Below are 19,795 nucleotides of genomic sequence, written 5' to 3'. Positions count from 1 at the left end.
CTCAATTCACTCATCTATTGTTGGTCTCCTGTTATTTCCATGTCCTGGCTATTACAAGTACCACTAAAATGAATATGGCTAAGCACATATGTTTTTAAACTCTCTCTCTCTCCCTCTCCCCATCCCTCTCTGTCTCTGACTCTGTCTCTGTCTCTGTCTCTGTCTCTGTCTCTCTCTCTCTCTCTCTCTCTCTCTCTCTCTCTCTGTGTGTGTGTGTGTGTGTGTGTGTGTGTGTTGATATAGATTTATCACAGTAAAATTCTGGATCATATGGTAGTTTGGGCTGTTTTGATTTGTTTCTTTTTTTAGTGATAATTTTTTTTACCAGTTTACCACCCCAGCACAATAAGTAAATTTTCTTTTATCCCCATCTCCATCACTTAACCAGCACTGACTGTTTCTGGCATTTTTTAGATAAACCATTCTCACTGGTTGCCTTACTGTCTCATTGCAATTTTGATTTACACTTTCCTGATAATTAGGTAAAGGTAAAGGTAAAGGCCCTCCCGTTGATCGTCGATTTGCTCGAGCGGGCCCAGTAATGTCTCCATTGGAGACTTTGTTGTTACTGTGTCTGGCATATCGAATACTCTCGGTAGCTTGCCGGGCTCTCCGAGAGGGGCGGAGGAATCGAACTCAGGTCGGCCATGTTGGCTGCTTGTAAGGCGAACGCCGTACCGCTGATGAATGCTTTTCATATGACTATCAGACATCAGATTGCCTTCTTTGAGAAAGTATCTTTGCAATCTTTCTCCTCATTTGTTGATGAAATTATAATTTTTGCTACAATTTGTGAGTGCTTCATTTACTTTGAAAATTAGCCATTTGTCAGATGTTTAGTTGACATATTTGTTCAACTATTCTATAGAACACCTCTCACTAAAAATAACAATCTTTAATACAAACCAGATAGAAAGCAATTTTTAATTCTTTTCTTTTGTTCTAAGGTCACACCTTGGTAGTGTTCAGGGTTCACCCGCTAGCTCTGTACTCAGGGTTCACTCCTGGTGGAGCTCTGAGCTCTGCAGGTGATGTCAGGAATCTAACCTGAGTCAGTCACATGCAATTTTTGCCCCCTGCCTATTCTACTATTTGTCTGGCCCCTATCTTTAATTTTGCATTGAAACATATCACAAAATAAGCTACATATTTGCTTTTGTTTGTCATCTAAAATAGTTTAGAACAAAAAAATGGAGATGTGCTCAGAAACATAATGAAGTTTTCCAGAGAGGTATGCCATTTGAACACATGTTATTACCGGACAAAGTAGAAAATGCACTCATTTTGAAAAGCAATTAAGCATTTGTTTGTCAGGGAATTGTGAATATTAACTAACATCAATGGGGTAATATTTGCAACATAGACTATTGGGATGTATTTCAGTGCTTACTGTGGTTATTTTGCTTTGTTTTGTTCCGTGATGATAAAGAATCAAATTTCCATTAACCAGGAAGCAGAATTATGTTTAATAAATCAGTTGTAAAACTGTCTGCCAGGCTGCTAATCCTAGGATGTCAGTATATTGTTCATACTGAAGAACCTTACTGTGCCATTGAGACAAAACCAGTAGGTGATTGTGTAATGACCAGTACACAGCATCCTGTGTTGCTTCACTTTTCTGAAAACAAAAGCTCTCTGAGTCTCAGGAATAGTTTGTGAATAGTATGCTGACTTAAAGCAAAAGAGATATTAAAAGCGTAGAGAGAGGTAAAAGGAATAGGAAGAGATGGAAGAAGGACATTTTTTTAAATCGTTTTAATCCCAAATTTAAAAAAAATAGATCACTGAAAGTTAGTAGGATTTTAGAAATAGAAATGAATTATAGTGACAGGGAGCATGCATAGAGATTTCTCCTTAGTTCCCTCATAGTTTTACATTAGAATTTTTCAGTTATAAATGACTAAATGAAAAAAAAGTCATTGAAAGTTATATTCTTCTAAAAAGGTCCACCTATATGTTCGTCAACATATTATTCATGCTGTCATCTAGGAAATGGCTTTTCACACTAAAAAGCTGTTTAAATCATAAGTTATGACCTTTATAGATGGAGTCATTGCCCTGATAAAGTTTGCTGTGACTATTTGTTTCCACAGGGAAATGTCTTTCCTGAAATCACTCCCAAAGACAGCTAAACTTGGGGAGGGGTGTGTTCTCTTCTCACTCAGACTTGACAGATGAAGATTTAGTGACATCTTAAATATGTCCTCAAGTAGTAGTTTGCATGACCTTATTTTTCATCCATGACTGGTGCCTTCTATCACTGGGGTATCACAATCACTTCCCTTGGCTCTTTCTGTTCTATATTCAGAAGAGAAATTAATTGAGGTTGTTGGGAGAATTGAATTAAGCCTATGATCTCCTTCCCCCCCCCCCCCCCCGCCATTGGTTGTGACAGTGGAAGGCACATCTAGTTTCCTCCTTAAAATCAAATTTCTTCTTTACTATATTTTTGGAGGGTCTGTCAATAGTACACCAGGCTTAAAAACTTAAAGGCTACTTCCAACCTAGGGAATAGGGTGAGTGCAGTGCAGAAAAAAGAATACTGAGAGAATTTGCTGGAAAGGATGGCTTTCCTTGTTCAGATCCTAAGATTTGATCCTAAGTGACATTGTCTGTTCATCACATGCTGGCTTGTGAGTGTGATAGAGTGATGTGATACTGTTTCAGTAACCACAGTGTTATAACCCATGCAGGGTCTTATATTTTTATTCTCAAACAGTTAAGATTGAAAGCCAGGGACCCAAGATGTAGTGACTGAATTCAGAAAAGGCTATTTATGGTTCAGAAAAAAAAGGGAAAGGGATCGCAGTCTTGGGCTGGAGCGATAGCACAGCGAGTAGGGCGTTCGCCTTACACGCGGCCAACATGGCCGACCCGAGTTCGATTCCTCCGCCCCTCTCGGAGAGCCTGGCAAGCTACCGAGAGTATTCGAGTATTCGATATGCCAGACACAGTAACAACAAAGTCTCCAATGGAGACGTTACTGGGCCCGCTCGAGCAAATCGACGATCAACGGGAGGGCCTTTACCTTTTACCTTTTTACCAGAGTAACCAGTTTGAGGGTTACTCTAATGAAGGCTTCCAGAGAAAAATCAGATGCCTTTTTTCATTTATACCTTGTTGGTGGAGATGGGAAGAGTTTGGGACACACCTAGCTGTGTGCAGATCTCACTCCTCGCACTGTGCTCAAGAATCACTCCTAAGTGGTGCCGGGGGTTAGGAGTGCCAGGGATTAGGGCTCAAACCTGGTCGCCCAAGTGCAAGGCAAGAGCCCTACCTATTTTATCATTCTGACCCTTTTTAAGGAAAGTGGGTGAGTGAACATTTCCTTATTCTGTTTTAAGAATGTAGGACATTGAAGCAGGGGAAAGGATGCTATTATGTTTATCTTCTGGTGTTAGGTCTGCAGGGTTTAGGTCATCCAGGTTATCAGAAACTATCTTGACCAACTTCAGGGCATTACATACTGATGATTCCTTCATTTTGGTCCATCTTCCTAATCTTGCTCTGCCCATTCTTCTTTTGTCCCCATCACCAGCTCCCTATCTCAGCTATTGGGGAAGATCAGCTATAGGGAAAGAGTTATCTTTACATCCTTGAGCCGCAGAACACAATAGTAACTTTAATCTGCAGGATGCATTTATTCCCTCCCCTCCTTGTGTTTTCTTACTTGCAAGAAATTAACTGTTACTCAGAATAGGCAACACTCTGGGGAAAAATTTTTTAAAAAAAAGAGCATATAATAAATAGTTCACAATTTGCTGGCAATGATTTCTTTGCTTCAATTCTTTACCTCTATTGTACTACAATAAAAGCTGCAGATAATATGTAAATAGACAGATGCAGCTGTATTTCAATGAAACTTTGTTTACTGAAAGATATAGCTGGTGAGATATAGCCCATGGTCATATTTCCCTGCCCTGATTGATTTTAAGTGAAGCTGGCGATATTGTCTTCTTGCATTTATATTTTAATTAGTAATTGGTGTGGGTATTTCTTGGTGATTTGAAACTAGTTATTAAAGTCAAATATCAATAAGTAGCAAGAGAAGAAAGTTGAAGAAAACTAACAAAAGAAACTTTTCTGCTTAGAGATATCTAAAGAGGGTAGATTTGAGATCTTAATTTCTATATTAAAGCACCTATATAAATATGGGGAAAGATCAGCTATGGGGAAAGAATTAGTAACAAAAACTTGATTTGTTGTAATTTTTTGATTTGCATAGCTACTAATATTGAAACAATTCCTTTAAGCAGTTTTGCTGCAAAATATTTTAATAACATTTTAGGTCATCTACCCAGAGGTTTAGCTTGTAGGATAACTTGGTACCCTAAAAGCTATTTATGTTATTAATTTGGTGGGAAATGAAATATAAATTATACACCTCTAAGCTCTAAATTACAGTCAGAATGAATCTATTCATAACTTCGTAAGTTTCCTTTCACAAAACTACTCATTGTAAGCTAGATTTTTTTTCTAGTGCATAAAAGTAACAACTTGAGTACTAATAGTGCACTTTGGAAACTACTAATTTTCTCTTGCCACTGAAATGTTATTTAGTAAATTAGTGCCACATTGAACCCTTGGAATCATTCAGTTTAAAGAATTGTAGTGCATCTTTTAATTTAACTCTAACCTTCTCCATAATTGCTTATACATTGTCAAACAACAACAACTTAAAAATCAAGCTGCACTGATAGTTGAAATTTATGTAGCTGAATCTGTTAGAATAAATGCTTGGACTGTAAGAGGTTCTTGAGATGTAATAAATCTTGATAGGTACTGAAAACCCAATTTCAAGAAATATGGATTTCTTAGATTTATGCACTTCGTAAATGAAATTTATTTAGCATCTCTAGATGATAAGATTTTTAATTGCACAATTCAAGCAAGGTATTTTTCGTGAGTCTTGAGATACTAAAAGTTTCTTTTGTATTTTTTCTTCTTCCTTCTTCCATTTTCCTTTTTGTTTTTTTCCCATTTTAAATAATTCTTATAGCAGGTGGGAAATTAAAATCAGATTAATTGTTAGGAGCCTCACAATGACGATTTTAAATCATTTTTTAAGAATAAAATGAACAAAACCCGTAATGAGAAATGATTGCTATATTAAAAAGATTATTGCTAGACTAATTTTAAGAAAGAAGATTGGTTTGAATACATCTGAGTATAGACCTAGAAATAAAAACAGAGTAAAAGACCAATTTTTATAAAAGTAGAAGACACAAAAAGGAGAAATAGAGGAAAAGGAAAACATAAAGTAGAAAAGATTGATAAAACCAAATAGAATGAAATTCTTTATTCATTGAAACTAGTATCAAAAATTTAGACATAGAGTAAATGAAGGGATAATGTGAAGCTGTCAAACTTATTTTTATTGTATTAGGTTCTGTTTTATGTGAATTATATGTGTGTTTAACACTTTATAAATATTTAGCATTACATATCAAACAACAGTGACTTCCATAATATTTTATAAGTAATTCACAAGTATATATTGTATGTAATTTTCTTTTATATAAAAAAATTTAGACACTGTAGATAAAATATAATAGTGTTATACACAGTGTACTTTGCAGATAAGCTAATGTGTTTAATTATCAAAAATTGCATGTGTAAATTACTAGCATATTTATTACTATGATTCATAATATGTTTAATAGCATATAAAATCAAGATTTTTCATCTAATATCAGATTACATTCATATATATTCAATTCAGAAATATGTAATGTAAATGTAAATTAAATATAAATTAATTTATATAATTATAAATTCATTCAATATAAATTACTACACTGTTAATATATATTTATTATATATATTAGTTCAGAAATATGTTAGTGTAAATATGTAGAAACTATTCAATATAAATTAATACAGTCCTAATATAAATCTATTCCTAAAAAGTTATATATAGCATATCAATGGCATAATTATTTGAACTAAATTACCATTTCATTATTGTCAACTGACATATATTATTTTATGACTGAAATTCAAAACAGATATCTATAATAACAAATACTAGGAACCCTGCTTCACAGTCAAAGAAAATATACTCAACTGAAAATACTCTTCTGATCACTTTTAAGAGTGCACACTCATAATATACCTCTGCATCTATCTTATTCAATTTCAGATTCATTTGGGGAAGTTTTCAGGGTATAATACTGGAGGGAACTTTAAACACTGGTGTATGAATTAGTATAGAAACTTTTCAATTGTATTATAACTTCAATAGTATTATAGACTGTGATATCACTATAAAATTTATTTAAAAATAAAAAGTACCACATTACCCAAATCTAAAAAAATGTTATTATTTAACTGATACAAAGTTATCTCTTCTAGATTATGCACAAATTTCCAGATTTCCTGATAATTATTTTAAATTTCTAGTCGTACTAGTCACTGGACTTAAAATTACGTTTTGTGAACTAATAAATTTTGCATACTTTCTTCTTATTCCAAGAATTTGCCAGCACTTAGGTTACGATTGTAATGTTTATATTGTGCTTATTTACACTGTTTAGATCTACATTTTCACTTTTTTTATACATTATTATCTGAAATGAAATTTTTGATCATTTATGCATTTTTATGGAATTCAGCTATGTAAATTTGCATACTGAATTTATGAAATAATGAAACTCATCATAAAGCAATATTTATTTGGGGTTTCTAGTGTTACAATGAAGGGTACTTCAGAGTAATACAAGAATATCTTAGTACCTCTTTGATACTCAAAATATGAGTACATGACAAAATAAGTAGCTCGTAGTAGAACAAAAATCATCAAGGAACCAACAAAGAAAAAGAAATGCCTGTCTCATCAGTAATTTTGCTAAGAATAAAAAATGACACTTGAGCTACAACAGTAAAGGGCTTTTGAGGTAGATGTATATCTGACATAGATTCCTATTCTCCTGAGAGGACTGTTACTTGTGATTTTACTTGGAGGAGCCAGTCTGCACATAAACTTATTAGAAATGTCTAAAATATTTCAAGTAGTAACCTTGTACCTCTATAGTTTTATGAATAAAATATTTAGTATTCATTTTTTCTTTAAGTAACAGTGTACTATAACATATATTTCAGATCACATCACTAAAAATTAACACAAATGCATACATATATATGTATGCATTTGTGTTAATTTTATATATGTGCTCACCACTAAAGGTCCAATCACTGTAATGGAAATATGGGTATAAAAAGGAACCCACATCTGCATTCACAGCTGGTAGGAATGTGGATCGATTCATTGGAAAACAACATGAATATTTGTAAAAATAATAATAATAACTAAGTATTGAACTTCCATGTGATCTAGCAGTTCCATTTCTTTAAATCTTCCTGAAGAGTCCAAAAAATATATCTAAAGATATCTGTGCTCCTATGTTAACTGGAACACTATTATTCACAGTACCTAAAATCTAGAAACAACCTAAGTGTCCATAAACAGGTGATTGGGCAAAGAAACTATGGTGTACTTATATGTAATGGAATACTACATGTCTATATGGAAAAACAATCATGTGATTTGCCACAACATGGATGGAACTGCAGAGTTTAATTCCTAATGAAATCATTTAGGGTAGAGACAGGTGCATGATGAGCTTTCTTATATGTGCAATATAAAAACATGGGAATTGGAAGTCAAAAGTAAGGGAATAACAAATGGCCAAAGTCAAGGGAACTTAAGGACTGATCTACAAGACTGAGTTTATTGTGATAGCGTGAGATGTTGGGGTGGTTCCAGGAGTTGTGGGGGTAGGATCGAAAAGAGGAATACTTCAAGTGTAAGGGGGAACCTTGAAGAATCTGACTTTTCTGAAATATACGTTGTTCTTCAAGCATTTGTATTTGATACCAGTCCATTTGTTCATTCAGATCAGTACATAAATGTACCATTTTTTAGTGTTATTTTAAATCTAAAGCCTCATTTACAATTGCAAGTTTTATAGTTAACTGTTTACTAATTTTTAAATCTCTAATAAGACTTTTCTGTTTTCCTAAATTTGCCGTTTAATTCATTAGTTAAAAAAAGAGTGTCAGTCATTTTTTTGAATCCTTATCACTTTGTTTGCCTATAATTTCCAACTCAGGGAATTTATTATTATTGGTAACTGTTTATTAACCTCACATCATTTATAATTAAAATGCATTTTAATACACTTTGATATTTTCATGGTACTTTGTTGAGTATTAGATATATATAGCATTTATATACATATATCTTTCAAAATGATATTCAGAATATAGCTAACTGAATATTATGGTCTAAGATCTAAGTGTATTCTTAATGAAACTGTATAATTGTAGCTGATTTAATAAGTAAAATGTATTAACCACAAATGTGATTGTTACTGAAAATGAGACTACCCAGGTTGGAGCAATAGAATGGTGGTATGGCATTTTCCTTGAATGCTTTAGATCCAGGTTCAGGGCCTAATCCCCAGTTTCATCTATGATCTCCCCAGCCCATCCGGAGTTATCTCTGATTGCAGAGTCATAAGTAAACCCTGAATGCAGCCTGATATGCTCTTATAAAAACAAACAAACAAAAAAAAGACAAAACAAAATGAAAAAGAGAATTTACATCATTTCGATTTTACTCTTCTATATGACCTTAGATAAAAATAATGACAGAATCTGACAAGCTTAGAGATCTTTTCTTTCATAAACTATACATTGTGAGCTGGCTGTCCTTTACTGTTAAGATACTAAACACTACGAAAACTATTTTCCGTATTCTTGTACCAAAATTTTGCATTTGAAATGTTGCATATGACATATTCTCCTGTCATGAAATTTATCTATTCTCAAGGGCCCTGTGCTAGTATTTTTATTTCTGACCCTCTGAACTGTATGACTTGATAAAGTATCATCAAGGGGGAAGGAAGGAAGGAAGGAAGGAAGGAAGGAAGGAAGGAAGGAAGGAAGGAAGGAAGGAAGGAAGGAAGGAAGGAAATGTGAGGGAGAGAGGAGAAAAGAAAATAAAGGATATGCATAGTAAATAAAAACTGGTCATTTAAGGAAGACAAAGAGAGAAAGAAGATAGAGAAAAACAAAGGAAGTGCAAACTAAATAAGGACTAGTCAATCAGATACATGATTTCTTGTGCAAATAGGAGAAAATACCATGTAGGTTACTGCACTGCTATAGTTTCAAAATACTTTATAATTCAAATGTATTTTAGGATTTTTACTTACCCCTTGTTATAGTTTATTTAACAAAATCTTCCAGGATGAAATATAGTTTTTGAGTATAGCTTGAAGGGCTTCTTATACTTCGATCTCCCTACAACATACCAGAAAATAATGAAGTAGTAACATATTTTTGTTGTGATTTAGGTGAAATGGTTTTAATAATGTTAATATAGGTGGGTTTGGTGTACAAAATTACTGCAATTCAGCACCACCAAAGTGCCCAAAACACTCTGGCACCATCTTAGTACTAAGTTCTAAAATCAAAGGTAAACCACGTGTTACCATTTTATAATAGAAGCTAAGTGAAGTGTTTTATACTTTGATAATCATTAAGTTATGTATGCTATTTGAAGGAAACCCAGAGATTAGAACCTACTAGCTCTTTTCCATCCAGCTAACCTACTTCCAAATGGCACATATTGTGTTGTAAACACTGAGAGTACAGCCTATTGAGGCTAATTCATGTATTGATTATTGCAATTTTTCTCACCTCTGCTATATTTGTTTTAGTTTTGCAAAGTGTTACTAATTTCTTGAACTAAAGAATTTTTCTGAGTGGCTGTGAATAAATTGCACTGTTAAAGATTATTTACTACTAAGAAGACTCGTTCCTTTTAAGAGTGTTTCTTCCAAGGCTGTGGGTTGAGAAAGTAGACTCCAGAACATCACAGTTGGGTTAGATTTGCTCAGCATGTTCTGGTTGAAAAGACAAATCACTTTAGAAACAAAGTTTTTCTTCACTTCATGTATTCAGCTTTTAAAAGTCATGGCAAGAATAAAATTCCTTATTAGAAATTTGCTTCATTGGAGCCATATCAGGGACATATTTAGTTTGTAAACACAGTCTGTTGAGTTGCATCCCCTAAAAGGAAAGTTGTTCCACCTAATCTGTCCTATTTATGCTTTTGTTAGTAATCTGAGGAAAATGGGAATAATGTATCTTCCGTGTTCTTCCTTTAAATTCTCAGCCCAGAAAGCAGTGAAAAATGTTTTTTTCCTAGACATTGATATAAGAAATATTAAGAAATAGAAGAAACAAAATAAAGCCAAAGGGATAAACATTAGAAGCTTGCTTAAACAGTTTTGGCCTCGTATAATTGCTTTTCTGTCAGCAGAATTATTAACAATTTTGGACATCTGAAAATTAAATTAAGAGCCTGAAAATATTTTACAGAATGAGATAGAGCGTGATACATGAAACATAATGACCCCACTGAATTTCAGCCAAGCCAGTGCAGCTACTCATTTAGTCAGAGAAGACAACTAGTTAATCATCAACAAGCAAATTAGACAGAGCAAATTAGTTTGCTACATTCCACAGTCCTAGCTACCAAAAAGAGTATATGCCACTAATTAGAATGAAAGAACTCTAAGCATATTATTATCTAGATTGAAAGAGAAAGCAAAATTGTAGCTTGCATTGCTTCTATCAAAGCTTGAAGCCTAGGTTACGTAGATATAATTTACATGTGTAAGAATCTGTATATGTATGGTGTTCACACATATCTAAGTAGCAGCCACTTTAGAAGTTTATTACAGCTTTTACCTAATATTAAAAATCTTTGATTATTCAGAATTCTTTAGGAGATTATGCATGTGATTACACACACACACACACACACACAAACTCAAAACTTGTAAAAAGCTCTTTCTTTCATTGAAGATTAAAGTAGCCACTTCACATATCTCTTCTTGCACACTATTAAATTATTTTTAAGTGTATTGCCATTGCATCTGAAATAAATATTTGGACTTAGTTTATCACTGGAGATTAATCTGAAATCATATTTTGTAACCTTAATTAGCATTCATTTGCTTAATTGTCATTCTCAGCCCCATCGTTTCCATTTTTCACTAACTTGAACAATGCTATCTTCTGCTGTTTGCACTTTAATTTAAATTTCTATTAAGGTTTATGAACAGTAATAAGGTCCTGTTTGAATATTCATTAGCTTCTAAATTGTGAGCTATGAAAAGGTGCTTTCTTTTACCTTAATGAAACTGGCACAGCATGGGACTGATCAGTTGTGACATTTGATTTGAGGCATCCACTGAATTTTCTCATTGTTTATTGACACATCTTGTCCAAACAGCTCCCTCGCAAGTGAGCGGAGTAATGAAGGAGAGAGTGCTGCAGAGGAGTGTGGAGCTTTCCTGGCAGGAACCAGAACATCCCAATGGAGTCATCACCGAATATGAAATCAAGTATTACGAGAAAGTAAGTGCTAAGAACAGCTGAAATGTACAATGATGTGCCTTATGCCTCATGTCATCGACAACACTATACACTAAATTGGTCATAATGCCAACTATTTGGAGAGACTTCAAATTCCGTATTTCCTTTCAGTAATTTTAATAACCATTTCCCCAAACCTCTGGTTCTTACAACTGTGATTTCCTCATGGTAAAGTACTCTGCTTTTACACAAATTAAAATACTTCTCTAGTAGTACATTTATTTATTCACTTTTTGATGTGATCATAATTAGATGTAGGATATGTTTAGTATGACAGAAACTATCGAGGCTAACAAATTCTTTAAAAGTGTTCCCTTCAGTATGTTTTATTGGGTTCTTAATTATTTATTGAATTTGTATAGTTTCAATAATAATGATGGTGGCTTTAAAAATGTTAGTACTTTGAAACATGGGGATATTTTCTGTTTAAATATGTTTTATTCTCTTGACTTAAGATCTGCTGATGATCTTTTCATTTAAATTTCTAATCAGACGTGTTTCATATTAGTGGACCTAGTTATTGCGATCACTTTTTTTGTACTTCTCTCTCCTGGAAAACTAGTCTGGCATTCTGGAGAGTTAGTACACCAGGTAAGGCACTTGCCTTGCATGCTGCCAACCAGGTTGGTTGCATGCAGCCAACCAGGTTAACCACACTACAAATGAGCCCTATCAGGAATGATTCCTACATGCAGAGCTAAAAGTAAACCCTGAGCATTGCTGAGTATGGTTCAGCAATATGAAACAGTGTGACTAGAGACTCAAGTGCTTACCCTTTAACTTTCTTTAAATGCTTGTATTTCAGTAAATAGTGATATAGTCAAATGTGTCTTTGCATTTATTTCTATACTAACTGGAGGAGTAAGAACAGATAGAGAGCCTTTTCACAAATCATTATTTAAGCTTCGCCTCAGAAAAGGACCTCGCTCAGGGATGAAATGTGGATACTATAACTATTACTAATGATAATTGTAGTGAGAGTATTATTGTTACTGAACAATCAAATTACTGCAGTGTTATATATGTATATAAATCCCAGTTACATCAAACACATATTTTAATCACTTAGAATTTTAAAACTGCAGTTAGATCTTGGAAAAAATATTGATTTAATTGTTTCAATATAATTTTAATGTGTATAGTATATTGGAAATATAACTATTTTTCCAGCTTGAAGAAAAATAGTTTAAGAATTGTTTCAAATTTTAAACTGACTTTAAAATATTCTTGTCTATTATTTTAATATCAAGTCATGGTTTGCATGGCCAAAATTACATGTTTTTAATACCTTGGTTTTGTCCCAGGTTATGATCCTATCAAATGTGTTTCTGTGAGAATTCTTATTTTTAATGATAATTTAGTTATATCTGATTTTCCCTGAACTCTGAATCTTGTCCTTCTGAAATTTTCAAAGCAATGACATACATTTCTAAAGTTAATTAAGGTGTAAGTAAGAGAAAAGCTATTCACAGTGCAAGGGAATATATTTGGGCATGGGGGTAAACCCAGTTTTACTCAGAACTTACTCCCAGTGGTGATCAGAGGAAAATATGCAGTGCCAGGGATCAAACCAAAGTTGTGCAAATGCAAAGCAAGTGTCTTAAGCTTGTACTGTCTTTTTGTCCCTTACTCTGAAACAAATTTGTTCAAGAATTGCTTTTCTATTTTGGATGTAGACACAAAATTTTACACAATCGTAAAATTAACAAATTAGGAAACTATTGGAAAAATAACCTTAACTTATATTATATATATATATATATTCTAAGAATATATGTACAAGTTCTTAAATACAGTCACAGTCACGGTCACGGTCCTCCCGTTGTTCATCGATTTGCTCAAGCGGGCCCAGTAATGTCTCCATCGTGAGACTTCTTGTTACTGTGTTTGGCATATCAAATACGTCACGGGGAGCTTGCCCAGCTACGCCCTACCGCTGTGCTATCGCTCCAGCCTTTAAATACAGTAAAGTATAAAAGTAAGTAAAGTAAAGTAAAGGCCCTCCCATTGTTCATCGGTTGGCTCGAGTGGGCCCAGTAACGTCTCCATTGGAGATTTTGTTGTTACTGTGTTTGGCATATCAAATACGTCACGGGGAGCATGCCAGGCCTTGCCATGCGGGCGAGATACTCTCGGTAGCTTGCCGGGCTCTCCAAGAGGGGCGGAGGAATCGAACTCGGGTCGGCCATGTTAGCTGCGTGCAAGGCAAACGCCCTACCGCTGTGCTATCACTCCAAGTATATATAACTATATATCACTATATAATTGTAAATTCTATAGGATAATTTCTAAAACATGATCTTATATCTCACATAACATCAGATATATCTACCGTTGTTGAGGTATTTATATATTTAAAATGCCATCTTTTATATAAATGTAATGAAACATTCACATATCAATATAATCAAATCAAAAGTACATGTTTACTTACTGTTGCAAATCTTAGTGTAAAGGCAAACCAAACAACCAGACATTTTCAAGTTTCAGTAGTTTTTCAGTTTGTTCAGTGGGCGAGGCCAGGCACGATTAAGCACGGGTGTTTTTTATAGAACAAATAATAAACTCTAAAATTACATATTTTGATAACTATTTTATACGTTTTTATATATAGTTCATCATTAAAAAGTTAAGCTTTAAAATTTTGCTAATTCAATTTTTTTTGAGATTTCAAATTCTTAAATGTTTGTTTAGTTCATATTATATAATAAGATAGTCACATTCTTTTTGTTTGGGGCCACACCTAGTGGTGCTCAGGGCTTATTCCTGGCTTTGTTGCTCAGAGATCTAAGGGATCCCTCTTAGCAGGACGTAGGAGTGCTGATGATCAAACCTGAGTCAGTAGAATGCAAGGCAAGGCCTTGCTCACTGTACTATTTCTTTGGCTCTGGTAAATATTTTTTTTTAACTCTGTGAATTCAGTTTTCATATTTGAAGAAATAAGGAATGAGTGGTGCTTAAAATATTGTCAAACTATAAAATGTATGAGATTTTTTATCAACTTTTAAATTAAAATAGACTGAATTCTTTTCTAAAAATGGTTTTATTTTGTGAGAAAGCATTTTTTTTGTTTGGTTTGGTTTTTGAGTCACATCTAGCAGTGTTTAGGCCTTACTCCTGCCTTCATGCTTAGGATCACTCCTGGGAGGCTTGAGGACCTTATAGAGTGGTCAGGATCAAACCCATGTCAGCCACATGCAAGGCAAATGTGCCTTAGACTGAAGAGTACTATTTTAATGCAGATTGATAGATCACTGTGTAATTAAGCTAGCAAAATTTCTTAATTAAATGACTGTTCAATTTTAGCATATAGCACCACTTGCTTAATAACACTGAGGAAGAGATGTTAATTTCACATATTATGTGAAAAACTTTTGTAAACCAGATATTTTACAGATATACCACAATCTTTAATCTGTAGGATCTTTTATTATGTTTATGGCTAAATAGTTCTTGCCACTCTGCCCTCTTCTAACAAAGCAAAACTCAGATCATAAATGTTTTAGCAGTATGATTCTTACTGAAATTTGTAGAAAAATAGCATGTGTTCAAATTTACATTTTTTATTCTTTTAGAAACTATTCACTGTTATGAGATCCCGTGAGGTACAGTTCAACCTTTATAAAATAATGCAGTAAATGGAAATATAAATTGCAGGAATTGACTGTTGAACTGCCTTGTTGCAGTCGCAATTAAAATTCCCTATATATTTGTTTTCAGGATCAAAGGGAACGGACCTATTCGACAGTAAAAACCAAGTCTACTTCAGCCTCCATTAATAATCTGAAACCAGGAACAGTGTATGTTTTCCAGATTCGTGCATTTACAGCTGCTGGCTATGGAAATTACAGTCCCAGACTTGATGTTGCAACACTAGAGGAAGCTACAGGTAAAATGTTTGAAGGTAATTACCACCTTTGGTTTGAATTCTTTATTTTTCTAACTCTGGCATTTTTTTCAATATTTATGGAAATGAATTGTTTACAGATAATTTTACATGTGAACGTCAATATAGAAGTATGGACAACCCTTAGCAAAAGTTGGTCAAATACACATTTTACATCTGTAGATTTGTTATGCAATGTTAGAAACTCACGCTTTAAAGTCATCTCTTTAATATGCACTAGGTTTCCTTTGAAAAAGTCAAGTTAGAAAAGAGGCAGAACCCATTTCTTTTTAAATTCATGGGGCCTGGGTGCTAGTTTAGCTGGTAGTGTATTTGTCTTGCATGTAGCCAACCTGGGTTCAATCCCCTGCATCCCTGAGCACCGCAGGAGTAATTCCTGAGTGTAGAGCCAGAAGTAACCCATGAACATCATCAGGTGTGACCCCAAAAGGCAAATAATAATAATGATAATAATAATAAAAAATAGAGACTGACAGTGTCTGCATTAAGCCCCCACCCTCCACCCTCTTACTACTGGTGGTGCATTCAGTGATCACATGGGGTGTCCAGGAGCTAATCCAGATCAGCTGCCCGCAAGGCGAATGCTTTACCCTCTGTACTATATCTCTGACCCATGTTGAAGAGCTTAAACAATTTAGAAACACTAGTTATCTCACATCTACTCAGACATAATTTGGCAGGTAAATACTTAGATTTGAGAACTTTCGAAGTGAATTTGTGTGTTTTTGTGACATGTGAAAGTGAAAATATTAGGTCAAATTATTATTTATTGAATGCTGAGACATGCAGAGTTTAATTATTTAAAAATCAAGTGTCATAGACAAAAAAATTAAGATAAAGTAGTGGCATACGCGGCCGCGCGACATCTTATCAGAACATCTGGACAAACTTGCAGGCTATCGAATATAGCCTGCCCACAGGGCAGAGTCTGGCAAACTCCCCATGGCGCACCAAATATGCCAAATACCAGTAACAATGATGGGTCTCATTCTCCTAAAAAGCCTTGAATATAATCTCAGGGCTAGGATGAAAGAGACGTTACTGGGGCCTGCTCGAGGCAATCGACGATTAACAGGATGATGAATGAATGAAAAAAAGTAGTGGCACCTTGAATGATCACATGCAATGCATGTTGGAACTGATTTTTCTGCTTGAAAGTATTTGGTGATTACCCAAGAATGGCTGAGATTAGTACCAGGAATTTTACTCTATGACTTGGAGGCCAACCACACATACTAGGGGAAAAGGGAGCTCAGATAAAAAAGGGAAAACCAAATAAAGGTGTTGGGAGGATCCTCCCAGGATGGGAGAAGCATGCTGAAAGTAGACTATAGACCAAACATGATTGCCACTCAATGTTTCTTTTGCAAACCACAACACCCAAAAGGAGAGAGAGAACAGAGGGAAATTCCCTGCCACAGAGACAGGGTGGGATGAGGGGAATGGGAGGGTGGAAGGGATACTGAGATCCGTGGTGGTGGGAAATGGGCACTGGTGGAGGGATGGGTATATGATCATTGTATAATTGAAACCCAAGCACAAAAATGTGTAAGTCTGCAACTGTACCTCATGATGTCTCACTATTAAAAAATTTTAAAAAAGAAAGTATTTGGTGATTAGAGTACTCAGATTATTTTTTTCAATGAAATGTAAAGTCAGTGAAAGACTAGTCCATATTTCCTTTTCTTACTTCTGTCTTGCCAATTCCAATTGCAGTGCTTTATAAAAGGAATGTATTTGATAATTGAAAAAGGTATAAATACCCTAACAGTCTCCAACATGTAAGAAAAATGACAATATCAACCAGTTCCCATAAGTCATATTCTTAGATTTAAATCTCAGCTCTGCCATATGCAATTTAGGATTGCGGATGAGCTGATTCTCTGTATCTTAACTGCTAGGATAACAGTACCAGAGTCACAGGCTGTTATAAGTTTTAGATAAATTCATGTACACCATGTTCCTATTTTAGTGCCAGGTGTACAGAAAGTCTCAAGTGCCAGTTTTTATTGCTCAGCACAGTCTTTTGTCTCAGAAATCCTTGAAGGTATTAAAATATTGACAATCCCCAAAGAGATTGTGTTTATTTGAATTACATTCAATATTTATCATATTATAAAATTTTAACACAAAAAACATATTTCATTAGTCTTTATTGATAACATTATTGGACAAGTAACCTGAAAAAGTCAGCTGTGCATTTGTGAGTATATGAGAATGAAAAGGCAAATGCAGTCATGTTATATGGAATTAGTTTTGATCTTTTAGAGTCCTTGTAAAGCTCTGAAGTAATCCACAAGCTTTCCCTGATCACCCTTTAATAACTCCGGACATAGCATAAGGTGCTATGCTAAGAGTCAGTGATGCATAGATACACATGACAAAGTTGCTGCTTTCAGTTTTAAATATAGTGAGAGAAATTGGAACACAAATTGTTTCTATACATAGAAATATTAGAATAATACATAGTTCAATGATATTTTAGTTTCAGGAATAGTGAATTCACTGTGCTAGGAAGCAGGACAAAAGGGAAGATAACATCAAAATCATTTTAGCATTATTGGAATATAGAACTTTAATGGATTATCTCTTGCATATGCATCACTATATCTCTTCTTAATTCTGAGTGAACCCTACTGCTTTAAAATCCTGAAACTGGGGCTGGAGTGATAGTACAGCGGGTAGGGTGTTTGCCTTGCATATGGCCAACCCGGGTTTGATTCCCAACATCCCATATGGTCCCCTGAGCTACCGCCAGGAGTAATTCCTGAGTGCAGAGCCAGGAGTAACCCTTGTGCATCGCCAGGTGTGACCCAAAAAGCCAAAAAAATAAATACATAAAATAAAATAAAATCCTGAAACTATAGCATATGGTTATATTAAAAATTACTTTTTCAATGGATTACTCCTGAAGATGATGAAAATATTACACATAAAGTTTGACTATTGAAATTTTAGGAGGTGATCTTCACTATAAAATGTATAAATAAATATTTATACATTCAATTTAATCATTCACTGAAGTTCACTTATTCTTTGTAGTTCTATTTCTGAATCTAGGGAAGAGTTGAGTCAACGACAAGCAAAGAATTAAACCCATGGGAACCATTGGCTGAATGGAAACAATTTCTACACATACAATTTATCTTTCTTCATGATCATATACTTGATTGTTTTTCCTTTTGTTAGTACATATGAAAAGTAGATAAAGCAAACAAAATACAAAAACTATGCTGTTTTCTTGTTGAATAATAGAATGTAATTTAATAATATCACTTAAACTCTTTTTATTTTTTTCTATTTTTTTACTATGTGCCTTTTCTTCAGGGGGCAAAACAGCCAATACTGACGTAGGCAGTTCAGAAAACAATGCACTTAAGCTATTTTAAATGTTTTTTATTATTGTAGCTACCCATAAAGAGTAGTTAAATAAAATTAAGAGTTGTGAAAGAAGAGTTATAGCAAGACATAATCTGTTCTCATATGACTTCCTACTCTAGAGACTCTGTCCCTTGCCACCATCAGGAAGGAGTAGTATTTTCCATCCTGCCTAAAACAAAAGATTAGAGTTGTTGATTGCTTTAAAAGTTGGCAAATTATATTAGGTTGGCATTATATATCATTTACAGATGATTTGTTCATTGAAATGTGCATTTTCGTTGTTTTCCATTCCTTTGATTACTTTATGAAGTCTATATTGGTATGGAAAATATAATGCTATTTGGGTAGTATGACAATTTGTGAAATACCATATAAGTCAAGGTTCACTAATTTGGAAAAATGGAAATGAAAAGACCTTGTGACGATGAAGAATTGGAATCAGAGCTGCTTCAAAGGACATGTAAACATGCACAGTTCCCAAAGAGACTCTCAAAAAAGGTCCAGCTGGGCTGTGTTAATGAGCAGAGAAGAATCACTTAGTATTGTGCAGGAAGTGTCTGCAATTAGATGTTTAAATGTTTTTTTTAATACTTGTAGAATGTTTGCTCTTTAAAATGGGCTAGTTCCTCTGCCATCTTAAACTCTCAAATGTGTTCATTATACTCTACGTAAAAATATAGGCAAAAATGCTATTCTTTGTCCTGACTTGGGATGAATAATAAATTCATGATGATTTACTATGATTATGTGCTTTTTCTATAGATGACATGAATTAAAAAGCACTTAAGATGCTTTGAAAAATACAGAGTATGCATTTCAGCTTCTTTTTCACATATCACAGATACAGGATTAAATGCCTTAGAAGGAAAAATAGAAATCCAAAAAGAATTGTTGATTAAAGTTCTCTACTGTTTAATTTATAACTAAGTTTCCAGCTACTATATGGGGACTAGGCATTTAATAAGATATTGTATATGTTCCTTTACTAGTGAAGAAATGTAAAATATATAAAAGTATTTTCTTATCAATTTTTTCAATAAAAATTAACATATAAAA

At 34.1% G+C, this 19,795-nt stretch overlaps 1 protein-coding gene across 5 annotated transcripts in view; it reads left to right on the top strand.

The window, feature by feature from the left end:
* EPHA7 (EPH receptor A7) overlaps positions 1-19,795 on the top strand; it is a 180,207-nt gene that overhangs the window by 135,122 nt on the left and 25,290 nt on the right. For 3 of the 5 annotated variants that reach the window (XM_056125475.1, XM_056125474.1, XM_056125478.1), the window contains exons 6-7: positions 11,309-11,433; positions 15,172-15,355. In XM_056125475.1, the coding sequence (XP_055981450.1) occupies positions 11,309-11,433; positions 15,172-15,355 (309 nt within the window). The remainder of the gene's footprint in view (positions 1-11,308; positions 11,434-15,171; positions 15,356-19,795) is intronic. The other 2 variants (XM_056125477.1, XM_056125476.1) reach the window with 1 other exon arrangement.

The sequence above is a fragment of the Sorex fumeus genome, unplaced genomic scaffold, assembly GCF_029834395.1.
Source record: "Sorex fumeus unplaced genomic scaffold, SorFum_2.1 ptg000054l, whole genome shotgun sequence".
NCBI lineage: Eukaryota > Metazoa > Chordata > Mammalia > Eulipotyphla > Soricidae > Sorex > Sorex fumeus.
Note: the sequence above shows the minus strand (reverse complement) of the source record. Positions and strands in the feature narration are given on the sequence as shown.